This window comes from Neomonachus schauinslandi, chromosome 8 (genome assembly GCF_002201575.2).
Source record: "Neomonachus schauinslandi chromosome 8, ASM220157v2, whole genome shotgun sequence".
Lineage (NCBI taxonomy): Eukaryota > Metazoa > Chordata > Mammalia > Carnivora > Phocidae > Neomonachus > Neomonachus schauinslandi.
In genome coordinates, this window is record NC_058410.1 from 139212567 (window position 1) to 139225652 (window position 13086).

At 42.1% G+C, this 13086-nt stretch overlaps 1 protein-coding gene across 2 annotated transcripts in view; it reads left to right on the top strand.

The window, feature by feature from the left end:
• The window catches only part of CDKAL1 (CDK5 regulatory subunit associated protein 1 like 1), a 671286-nt gene that overhangs the window by 539301 nt on the left and 118899 nt on the right, over nucleotides 1-13086 (top strand). For both annotated transcript variants that reach the window (XM_044917193.1, XM_021696901.1), the window contains one exon: nucleotides 3293-3355. In XM_044917193.1, coding sequence (XP_044773128.1) covers nucleotides 3293-3355 — 63 coding nt within the window. The remainder of the gene's footprint in view (nucleotides 1-3292; nucleotides 3356-13086) is intronic.

Sequence of the window (13086 nt, forward strand, 5' to 3'; positions counted from 1 at the left end):
TTCAGTTAAAAGTGCTGATAGCAAGGCTCAACAAGTTTTGTAGCCTAGGACTCTTAGCAGTGTCTGCCTATTGGAAACTGGCTCACTAGCAATAATGGCCATGCTCATAATATTCTCTGTCTGAACATTGAATGCCCAAAAGTAAAATCCTGGAAGCAAGACAGCTAATGGTTCTTTGGCCCGATGTGTTCATCCTGATGTGTTTGGGTATAGGTTATGATTGGTCCTTGAACTGTCTTCATTGAGTAGAAGGAGCAAGGAATTTTGCTGAATAGTTGTTTATTTGGTTTGGGGTCAGGGGACTATTGCCAGAAGTAGACGTGGTCCAAGATAGAGATTCGAGATCTGGGATGGCTAACTATTTCTGTAAAGGGCCAGAGAGTAAATACTTTAGGGTTAATGGGCCACAGGATCTCTGTTGGCACCACACGACTCTGCTGTTGTAATACAGAAGTGGTCATAGATACACGTAAACAAATGTGTGTGGCTGTGTCTCAGTAAAATCTTACTTAGAAAAACAGGTGATAGGCTAGATTGGCCCATGGGCCATCACCATCATTTGTCAATCTCTGGATCCCTGAACATACAGTACTGAGCTATATGGATTCTGACCTCACAGGAAAAACAGCAGTAATTTCCAGTTAACTGAACTAATACATATAACCTTCAGGATTCCTAGCCAAGACTTCCCTGTATTTATATATAATAGATTTGTTGTCAGAAAGAAGAGCATTTTTTTTCCTCGCTGGCTTCTTTTGGGTGCTAATCCAAATTGTGTTAATTATTTGTCATTTATACCCCACTTCCTTCCCGAAATAATTTGAAGTAGCTTACAGTAAAAAGCATGTATAGGTTTTAGCTGTCAAAATAGAGATATAAAACCAAAACCACATGAAAATGTCACACCAAATAACCTCTGAATATTCCGTTTCCACTGGCCAACTCAAGCTGGTAGCTCAACCTTTTTGGGACTAAACAGTCTTTTGGACACCTCCTAAATTGAATAACGACATGCTCCGTATTTTATCTTTCCTAGCATAATTTCCTTTCTGAAAAAAATTTCACCCCATGTTTTATAGTGAGTCTTCTACCAAAGGAAACATTAGTATCCGTCATTTTTCTTCTGATTGAAGTGTAAGCCAAGAACTGTTATACAACTAAGAGGGTACATGGAAAGGAAAGAGAAAATTATAAGCTAACAAAAACTTTGGTGAACCAGTGACCTGTTCAGAAGAGATTTCGGGGCTCTTGCAGAGTCAGGGGACTGTTCCCAGTCAGTCGGAGGCTCATCCCTGCTCTTGGGGGAAAAGGAGTGTTCAGTTACTTTAGCGTTGGGATGGTCAGAAGCCGACTTTCGAGGTGGACGGAGGAGGCAGCTGGGATTTTGGCTGGCGGCAGGGAGGGATGATGTTTAGTGGGTGATGTAGAAACAAAGCCAAGTGACTTGAAGCCCTGCCAGCTCCAAAGACCATCCTGAAATAGGAAAACTGATCTATGGGGCAACAGTGAGTGTGTACAGATGACTCGAATATAAAATCCTAATTAACACTAGATTCAACTGCTTAGCCATGTGGCTGCCGAAGGCCACGTAGAGCCCAGGCTAGAGGGTCTGCTTGGATCCCTAGCCCTGGGGGAGGTGGGACAGATGTGCTCAGGCAGACACTGGAGTTTAAAGGGAGGAAGTACAGAAATACTTCCCTAGGAAACCTGAATACCAGGCAAGGATTCTTTCACAAGTGAAGACAGAAGCCACTCAGCTACCTGGTAGTTGGATTAACAACAGCAGAGTGGGGCCGGAAGCCAGATGGGGGCAGTGTTAAGGGCAAAGACCACTCTCAAGCCAGAATTGCAGGATACGGTCTCGGGCTAACTCGATGACATCGAAGAAATCAGTCCTGTAACTGGCACCTGGGAAGATGTTCAGTATCTGTTTTAAAGATGTTTCATCTGCTCGGTGAATTGAGAAATGTTCTAACCTGTAAATGGAAAAGAGAAATGAAGAATTTCCGACTTAGCTGCAGTCCCTTCTCTCATTCACTCTTGGAGGGAAGGCAAATCGGTGTAGGGTTTGAAGGGAGGAGGCACTTCAGTATCATCCATCAAGGTAATCAGCATGGCGTGCTATTTGATTCTGCATCTGCACTTGTACTATTTATCGTTTCTGAAAAAAATGCACACTGTCAAGCTGGCAAAGATGATCATTTTATGAAAAAATGGAAATGAAATGCCAAAAAAAAGTTCAGATTGCAGAAGTTTTTGGATTTCAGCACTCCATATAAGGGATTGCGGAGCTGGTTATACAAGTCTTTAAGTTTGGCAAGGATCAGTTGTGAAGTGGAAAAAGTCAGTTTTAGGACAGAGTATACAGAATGATCCCCTTTCTTTGAAAGTGATAATTGTATGTGAAAATATGTGCACAGAAGATCTAGAGCCATGCACAGAATTTCCTGTGGTGGTTACGGTGAGTGGACAGATCTCCGTGTACGAGAAAACAAGCTGCTTCTTCCGATCGACCAGAAGAGAACTCCACCCTTAACTGTCACAGACACCGGGGGGGGGGGGGGGGGGGCAGGAGGTAGAGACGGTCCTCAAGTGGCGGGTTCAGCTTGAGAAAAACATATCATTAGCAGTGAAAAGAGGCTACTCTTTTCCTCACAATATATGAGGCTTATGTCATCATTATAGATATGCCTGTCTACGTCAGGTAAATTCCGTTATTCCTTAAGCAACTACGCATTGAGTGCTGCGTGTGAGACACCGTGCAAGGCCCTTGGGCTACACGGCAGGGACAGAACAAAGGTGGCCTCAGGCAGACAGACCCGAGCTGTGACTAGGAAGCCAGGTGAAGGTGCATTGTTTAACTGGACACACACCAGTGCCCAGGTCAGAGTAATAGCAGTTGGTATTACAATGAAATGGCAAGTGTCCTAACCGTGTTTGAGTTTTCTTTCTCTTCAGTTTGGTCTCTGAGTTATGTGTTTGAAAATAGGATTTTTGAGGATGATTAGTGTTTCAACTACCAAACCTCTAGGAAAAGGTCTCCTGGCTGGTCTGTGACAACGACCCACAAAACCACCAAGTGGCTTTCATTTCTAATTGCAACCATGTGTAGCAGACTGGACTGTAGCCCCTCATTTTGCACAAGGAAGAATCTCGAAACAATATCTTAATGCAGGTAGGTAGGTAGACAGAGATGTGGAAAGATAGAGATAGACAGACAGACATTTAGATACTGATGCACCTGTATATTTTTGCCAGCTGTGAACTCACATGTTTGCATTTTCTTCCACAGAAAAAGCAAAGAACGAAAGATCTTTCCCGGGTATTCCATTCCTACAATCCGTATGACCACAAGGTAAGAGAAGTATGTTATTCGTGTGTTGGATTAGAAGTCTTTCGGAATGCAGAGCACACTTCTCACCAGCAGACAGTGATTTTGAAGTATGTTTTCCGATTACATTTATATTTCCATTTTAGTTTGTCAGCTGTTTATTTCTCTAAAGAAGTCAGAAAATCTTTATTTCTGAACTAAAATAATTATATTTTATTCACATTAAAATCCAGTCATCTCAAAGATGAGGTAAAGACAGATTTGGGGGTGTTATTTACTTGGTTGGCTTTTTCTTTCCAAACACTGAAGTGATGAACTTGACTTTTGAATTCGTAAAGACAGTTGAGCTAGTAATTGCCAACTCTTTGGTTTTCCATTGCTTCTGGCAGAGTTATTTTCTCTAAATAAAATCCCTAACATTAGTATCTGAAATACCCGCTGCCAAAAGTTTTGCCCCACGGAAGACCAGAGAGTGCCGTGACTCCCGTGAATTTGTCCCCCGGCTTCATAGGCCCATGGCCAGTGTTGCTTCATTTACACCCCACGCTCTTCACTCCCTGTGTTCGAAGAATTCCCAGACATCTTCTTATGAGCATCTCACCATATATTTGTTAAAGATAAGAGCTCTTTAAAAAAAAAAAAAACACACTTCTGACTGTTTTTAAGGAAAATGCTCAACACCACATCATCATAGGGAAATATATTACAAGATTCCCGAGATTCGTGCACAACTTCTGTATCATGTAAGGTTCCAGTAAATCTGTTAATTCGAGGTGATTTCAGAAGCGAACAAAAAATGTGCACACTTGAAATGCTAATATAAACTTAAATCTTGATCTATGAATTTACAAGGAGACATGTGGTGGGGATTTTTTAACTAGCCAAGATAAGTAGTGTGAAAACTATTTTCCTCAGTTGAGAATTACGGAGATGTCTGGATTCAGGAGGGAAAAACTGTGCCAGTTGTTCATAGAAGTTGAAGGATTTTTCAATAGCTTCTAGTGTTTCTATAGTGACCAGTTGACTTCAAGCACCAACAATCTGTGAAAGAGGTGTTTGTGCATCGTGTGACCATGGCAATATACAGTACTAAAAATGATGCCATTTCACGTTGCATTTTTCAAGTTAAACCAGTCCCCTTGCAGAATATGGCAATTTATTTGAAAGAGATCGGGAAAGCCAGTAATGCCTGTCAGTAGAGAGAGGGTGCAGGTAGATAAGTAATACGCCAGCAAAGGGAGGGAGAGGGGCTGGATTCCTGATAGGAGAGTTGCAGTTTTTCAGATGAAGCCATTTAATTAACATAAATGCAGCAGTGGCTAAAGTTAACACTCAGGAACAACAAAAGGCTGTGACAAATCAAAGGTTTTGCCTGACTTGTCTAAATCTTGCCCACTTCTAACATTTTTATTCACAGTTAAGGGAAATTCCATTATTCTTTTATTAGAACTCTTAATGGAACTTAGCCATTTGCCGCTTCTACGGGCTTCCTCTTCATATCCTCTGTGGCATTGTATCAAAGTTACCTCGGATTATTTTGGCTTCCCTTGTGAAGGCTTCATTCCTTTGCAAATTAGTCACTGGGCAATGAGGAATTGAATATAAGTGCTAGATGGAGTTCCTTTTGATCTTTGCTTTAAGATCGGTAATAAATTATTGTAAAGAGCTAGGCTGCTTGATGAGTGATTTTTGAAGTTCCAAAGGTTTGGCCTGTTGGCATTCTGCTTCATTCTGCATGTGTAGGGACGGAAAAGGGGAAAGTTTCTTTCTCCAGCTCCATCCAGACACGTCTCACTGGGTCACTTTCAACCTTTTCTCCTGTTGATCAGTGTCCACAAAGACTAGCATCCCAGGGGCTGAGGAACGGACACTGCTTTCTCAGTCTTAGAATATTCCTTTTATTCCCCCATAAATAAAATACAAGGGGGTTGTGATTCAACTTACTTTGTCATTTTAAGTACCCAATTATATTCAAACAAATTAGCTTTCTAAGCAGATAGGTTTTAACATAGAATGTTCTGTAAGATGTGGTTAGAGCTGGCTTAAACATCTCATGCTCAGTGAGATTTCTGTAGTGATCTTTAGATTAAATATATACATACATTATAAATGAAAGCTTATATAAGATAAAATATAGGCTGTCTGCAACTTGCTTTAAAAAAAGAATGCAAGGCAGGGAGTGGGTAGGATACAGTAAAATCAGACTGGCCATGTGTCGACGATTATTGAAACTGGATGATGAGTTTATGGGGGTTCATCATGCTATTCTACATATTTTCTTTCTTTTTTTTTTTTTTTTAACATGATGGAAATTTTCCTGGAGTGAATGTTGTGGTATTCTTTTCCTCTCTAGCTAGATTCCTTTTACTGTTAATTTTTCCCTTGACGTAAATTTATACCAAAGAAGGAACACTCAGCATTTCAGTGGGTTCGTTATGCTGAGTAAACTCAGAAATGCAGCTCCTCTTCCAAAGTTGGCATAATTTCCCGGGACTTCATCCCAAATTACAGAGGGTCACTTAAATGATAGCCTGGCCTGCTAGAAACTGTTAAAATGGTGGTAATTACAAAGGATAGTACACCCTTTCTTTTCTCAGTGAGTCAGTTATGTTTGCTCTTCTCTCCTCCCCAACTCCCCCAACCCAACCAAGATTGCTCCTGCCTGACCCCAGGCACCGGAGAGTGACCAGGTTAAACAAACATGTTGTTTGAGTGAGGCCAGGTGCGTTTCTTAATCCTACTCTGAAGCCATTGTTTACGTTGTACATGGTCAGTTGGGTTTCTCTTAAATGCTGTTGCAGAAAGCAAATAAAGCTTAGAGCAAAATGTGCAATCAGAATGAGTCTTAAGGAAAATACCTGATTTATTTTTTATACTCTATGACAAATTTTGCTGGAGATGGGAAGAATTTCGTTTTGGAGTGTGATCTCTGGTTCCATGACCATTAAAAAAAAAAAAAACTTTTCAGTTCTTATAATACACATTTATAGAGAATGGCTTGACTAAAGCCAATTCCCATTTTTCTGCCCTAATAAAAGGGAACATTGGTAAAGAGAATCCAAAGCAGCAGGTAATTTGATTTTATTTTGTGCACTGTATGCTGTCCTCTGTTATTTTAATTAAACACATAATAAACATAGCTTGTAATTTCTGAAAACACATCATACTAACTACCAGGAAAGGTTACAGGTCCAGAGGTCTTCCATGTCACTAAAGTTGAATTTTTTCTTTGGCTAAGTTATGGGTAAGTAGAGTAGGCTATAATTAGAACACTTTTTATTAAAACTCTGCTTATTAGCATGTGCTTTCTGTCTTTGGCCTGAAAGAAGTATTGCCATGCATATAAAAGATGTCTCTCTCTCTCCCCGTCTCTATTTCCTTCCTTCCCCCCTTTTTTTTCTTTCTTGTTAGATTTTTATCAGAGTTATGTGTTCAGGGGGGAAATCTCAGTTTATTAGCTAAACACAGATGTTTATAATCTGCTAACGTAGAAAGCTATTATAAAATATGAAAATGCTTGGAAGGAAAAAGTACACAATTCTGTTTCAGTCTTTAGTGGTCTTTAACATCTGCGTAGTTCCGTCTCTAAACACAGTTAATCTGTGTAACTTTATATATATTCACCTTTAAAAGTGAGCCTTTAACGGGTTACTATTACAGCTTCTCTGTTTTATGAAGTGGGCATCTCATGTTCTTTTAGTGACTATTATTATTTCAATAATTTTCTACATTCGTGGACATAAATGAATGGACACACGTGAGAAGAAACGTAATTGTGTTTTCATGTTGGTTTTTTTTTTTTTTTTTGGTGACTAGTGTTATTTTAAGAATTTTTCTACAGACAGACATACATCAACTAAACTATAAACAAATTCATATGTGCCCCCCCCAAACGGCTGTGTATGGATGTGCTTGATGAGTCAGCGTAGGAGCACAGAGAAAACAAACACTAGTGCTTTACACGGCCAAAACACTAGTGCTCTGCCGTCCGGTACCTGGCTCCAGGGCCGCCAGCCCGCCAGTCAGGACCCAGCCGGTCCACATCCTCGTTTCATTCTCTCTCCCCACATCGTTACTTCTTCAAGGCCCCCATCCACACGCAGTCCACTTTTAAAAAGACTATTTCTAACAAACAGACATGTCTGGTTTCCCAAAAAACAGTCAGCCCTAGCAGCAGTCACAGAGAGGGTGGTTATGGCTTCAAGAAGCCAGAGATCCATTAAAAAGTGGCGGCATCCTAAAACGAAGGCAAGGACGGGGCCATAAGGGCATTAAGTCCTTAACAAAGGTACTCCCCGAGTGCAACTGGCCCAGGACCACTTAATTTGGACCCAAATACCAGAGATCCCTACACATTTTAGTAGTCCCTAAGTAAAGTAATTGGGCCTAAATTACAGCAAGAAGCAGATGTTTTAGATAGTAGAGACGTCTATGGTCTATTTTTAGAAATAATTGCTATTTTAAGGATAGATGTTATTTATCTTGAAAACTCTTAGGAATAGCTGGTTTTTTAAGGTTGGTTGCATGAAGTATCGCTATAGAACGTGGTTTAATAACAGAGAAAGAGTAAGAGTGGTTGAACATGTGCTGGTAGTCGGGTAAAGGACCCAAAAAATGTGTGCGAGCAGAAAAAAAATGAGAGAATTCATATTCCCCCAAATTACTTATTTATATAATTACTGTAAAAATAATAAAGTATATGATATTTTTATCTTAAAGAGTACGCTAGGCATAACTTGAGTGGAAGAATTGTAAGTAATGTATCAGTACAGTGCATTTTTAAGTACAATATTAAATATACAAAAAATGCTGATATGTATTTGCATAACCCACACTTCCTAAGACTACCTTAAGCACTGCTATTAATACAAACACATCTGGGAATTCATGCCTACCAGTGCACAGTGAAATATGATTTAATAAAAAAAATGTAGAAAATACTGTCTGTGGCTTCATGTGGACAGAAGCACACAGCAAAAATTTATTTTAAAAGTCTCAGGGAAGGGGCTCCTGGGTGGCTCAGTCGTTAAGTGTCTGCCTCCTGCTCAGGTCATGGTCCCAGGGTCCGGGTCCTGGGATCGAGCCCCGCATCGGGCTCCCTGCTCCGCGGGGAATCTGCGTCTCCCCCCTCTCTGCTGCTCCCACTGCTTGTGCTCTCTCGCTCTGTCAAATAAATAAATAAAATCGTATCTAAAAAAATCTAAAAAAAAAGTCTCGGGGGGAAAAAAAGTCTTGGGTTATACCACCATCCTTCCTTCCCTGAGAGACCGTTCATCCCTGTGGCATCAAGTTTCGTAAATACATAGGTCCTACCTGGAGCGAAAGGGACCGTTTCACGTTAGAAATCCGGTATTGATCTACGTTTCTCCATTAATCAGATTTGTCTAGTGATTTAAGATAACACAGATCACGTTGCCCAGCATTTTCTGTTTGAAGAGTAATGGCCATTTGACTCCGTCCCAGGGCAGCTACGGTTTTGTCAAGCCTTCATTATCCCCTGTGCTTTGGGGAACATAATGTCGCAACAGAGTGCTTTGAGTGGTTCTTCTGGAGAGGGAGATGTGAATTTGGATCCCTGCCTGCTGGCCCTGTTGAGCTTCGAGCTATCTGCTGTCTGGAAATAGCATATTCGGTTTTTAATGGATACAGCACTCTACGATAGCCAGATTTGCACGGCACGTGCGGATAAAGAAACAAGTTACTGATTTGGCATGTTTATGCCATGCTTGACACAGTTCCCCACAGCAGCTCGTCCAAAGCTGTTTGTGCACCTCTCCATTCCCCATCTTTGGCAAAGACTAAAAATGTTTAAAAAGTAATTCTAGGGATGTTGCTAAATATCAGGAACAATTGGATAAATGTCCGCTTGATTGAGTTGCCTTATTGTTGTAACACATGTCATCCTAAAACCACACTCAGGGTATGGCCTCAAAGCATGGGGAAGTGAGTATTTCTGTAAATAGTAAACCCATGTTCACGGGCGCCGTGAACTCTAAAAGCCAAGTGACTAACTCAGACTCAAAATAAAGGACGTGACTAAAGCGCTCCCTTCGTATAAGATCTGTGCTCCCATTTGTTAAAATGTCTTTCCTCTCAAGGTGATCATATAATTACTACCAAAGATGCAGACATGGTTCCGCTGTGTTTTACTTCAACCGCAAATGCGTCTAGCTACCCTTTTGCTTCCTGATCTGTGCCAACCTGACCCAAAGGCATTTTCTTCATTTTTAACCCTCCTCAGCTGGTGATTCAGGTGGACTAACTCATCATGTTTCCTTGAGCCTACCTTTGCCACTCTATCAATGTATTTTTCTCTTTTCCTTCTAAAATGGCATTGATCTAAAACCCAAACATTTTTTTTGTTTACACGTTAATATTGTGACTGTAACTGCAAGGATGGGAGGGGTATGGAAGCATGCGTAAATGGCAGAGATAGATCCAGAGCCTGGTGGATACCAGCATTCTGCTTTGCCAGTCACCCTGAGGACTGACAAAGACAGTGGAATCTGAGTGGACCTATTATTATTATTATTCAACTGTTTGGTGCACACCATGTAACTGTCACTATCCTCAAAGCTTGACATACGTGCATAACTCATTTACTCTTCATGCTGACCCTATGAGAACTCGGATTATCCCCTATTTTGCAGATGAGGAAACGGACACGGAAAGATTCTGTGACTGCTCAGGGTCACACAGCTAGTAAGTTACAGAGCAGTCTCGCTCCAGAGTCCAGGCTCATGACCCCCGTGCCACGAGTAGCTAAAAAGCCACAGTGTAAGATGCTCTAATAAAAGGTGGGTTGACAGCTTAAGCTCAGGGTTGAAGTGGCCTCTTCCCCTGCCTCTCCCCCACTTCCGAGTCAAAATTTAAGTAGGTAAACTCTAGGTGGAAAGAGGTGTGAGAAGGAATAAAAGGGGCAGAAGACAGTAGTAGGGGAAGAGCGTTGAGGACTCCATTGAATGGCCTCCTGGTAAAGCAGACAATAAAGCAGCCAAGCGGACCCCAAAAACCACCACCCTCACCTCCTTTCTCCCCAGCCCTGCTGACTGATTTACCGTCAGCCTGGAGGCGAAGATATATTGAATAAAGCCGGATATCGGGGCGAATATCATCAAAGACTAACAGATCAGGCTGGTTCAGTGCTCTGTTCCTCAGAGAGCCCCGTCCAACTTGCTCTCTTCCCGGACTCCTCCCTGGGGGGTGGGGGCAGGGCGGGTTAGGGCCACAGCCCAGGGCTTCCGGCCAAAGGATTGGAATTTTTTAGGACCGCCACAGTAGTAGGTGTCCAAGCCAGAGAAATAGTACCCTATTTCTATTTTAGACCCCTAGTCAGGGTCTAAATCACTGAGAAAGGTTGAGGAGAAAATCATCTGAAGCCATGACACATGGACATAGGAAAAGGCCAGCAGGGCAGCTTAGAAGCAGGTTAGGGTGACGTCCTGTGCAGGTTATCTGGACCCCAGCTGGCACTTGTGACTTCCTTTTATGGGCAGGCGAGGTCATGTTGCAGAAAATGGGAAGTTTCCCAGATCCCAGGGTAAGAATGTCGCATTTAGTAGATTACTGTCTCCCCTCTACCTCTCCACCCAAGCGCTCTCAGAAATCTTAATAATAGGGGAAGAAACAAAGTTCATAATGAAATTCTTTGCCAACATGCAGTATATGAAAGTACTGATAAAAAATAATCAAAAGAGGGCGCCTGGGTGGCTCAGTTGGTTAAGCGACTGCCTTCGGCTCAGGTCATGATCCTGGAGTCCTGGGATCGAGTCCCGCATCGGGCTCCCAGCTCAACGGCGAGCCTCCTTCTCCCTCTGACCTTCTCCCCTCTCATGCTGTTTCTCTCTCTCTGTTGTTCTCTCTCTCTCGCTCTCTAATACATAAATAAATAAAATCTTTAAAATAATAATAATCAAAAGAAAGTCTACATAGATATGGCAGTTACTGTGTCTTCAAATTATTTATCAAACCTAAAGGAATCTCCGTTTTTGCTGCCATTGGTTGTATGCCCCCTCCACGAACTTCACCAGCGTCGGGAAGAGGTGAGCCAAGGGCAGGGAGAGGGACGGCCTTGTACCAAGCGCTCGAGCGCGCACCGCAGCCACCCCGGGCTTGGGCTTGCCCTCCACTGTTCCACCAGTCCCCCTGCTTGTCCTCCGCCATCAGTCTCTGCACCCTGTCCCAGCCCTCTCCGTGTCTCATCACCGCTGTGCACGACCACTTACCAGCCTTTCCCGCCCCCACTGGGACACGATCCACTCAATATGTTAGGGTTGCCAGGATTAACAAATAAAAATACAGCATACCCAGTTAAATTTGAATTTCAGATAAACAGTATTTTTTTTAACATAGATTGTGTCCCATGCAATAAGTGGGATGTAGTTATACTAAAAATTTATTCATCGAAAATTCATATACAACTAGGTGTTCTCTTTTTATCTGGCAACCCAGGCTGCATGGGGATGACATATTTCACTTTGGCAAATTGAGACAGAAAGGTGAAAAGAAAAGAAAATCCAAAATGGAATGAAATTTTTAAAAATGATTTTAAAACCTCCCCTGCATTTGGTGCGAAGGACGTAAGAATGTTTGTTCCTATCCCTCATCCTATCCTTATTTGTATAACATGCCTGGCCTCCTCTCAAAGGCTGACACATATGTCAGATATTTTAATTAAGAAGATAGAATTGGGGTGTCTGGGTGGCTCAGTAAGTTAAGCGTCTGCCTTCGGCTCAGGTCATGATCCCAGGGTCCTGGGATCAAGCCCCGCATTGGGCTCCCTGCTCAGTGGGGAGCCTGCTTCTCCCTCTCCCTCTGCCCCTTCTCCCTGCTCGTTTTCTCTTTCTCTCTCTCTCCCCCAAATAAATAAATAAAATCTTAAAAAAAGAAAAAGAAGATAGAACCTACCAGAGGGGAGCTGGGTGGGGGGATGGGAGAAATCCCAGGGACTAAGGAGGGTACTTGTAATGAGCACCGGTGATGTTGGCAAGTGTTGAGTCACTATTGTACACGTGAAGCTAGTATTACATTGTATGTTCACCAACTGGAATTTAAATAAACACTTAAATAAAGAAGGATAAGGGACGCCTGGGTGGCTCAGTCGTTAGGCATCTACTTTCGGCTCAGGTCATGATCCCAGGGTCCTGGGATTGAGCCCCACATGGGGCTCCCTGCTCAGCAGGAAGCTTGCTTCTCCCTCTCCTGCTTCCCCTGCTTGTGTTCCCTCTCTCGCTGTCTCTCTGTGAAATAAATAAAATCTTAAAAGAAAATAAAAAAAGAAGGAAGATAAAACAACTTACTCATTTGACCTTAGTTCTCTAAAATCTTAAAACAACATTTTACCCTGGGAAATCTGTCTGGAAAATTGCTTGGAAGACACAAACAGAAGTTAAATTAAAACCTTACCCATACCTTATTTTCAAGGAATAAGAATTTTCATTTCCCCCCTGAAAAGCACACTTTGTTTCTCGGCAATATATTTTATCATAAAATATAATTAATGACTTCTTCGTAGCTGAAGTTATTTCTATTGAGACGTGCGGAGAAACATTAATGCTAGTGATGCTCACAGCAAGCAATGTAGGCAGTCACTAGAGAAATGAGGAAGCTAGTTCTGCTTTTTCTCTCTCTCTCTCTTTAGCTCTACTCCTCAAGTTTTAAGACTGTCGAGAGTCCTGTGATTGGTGGAGTGTGGGTTGATGCTGTTTGCGGAATGGGCTCCCCAGGCCTGGCCTGTGTCTTCCTCAGCACATTAT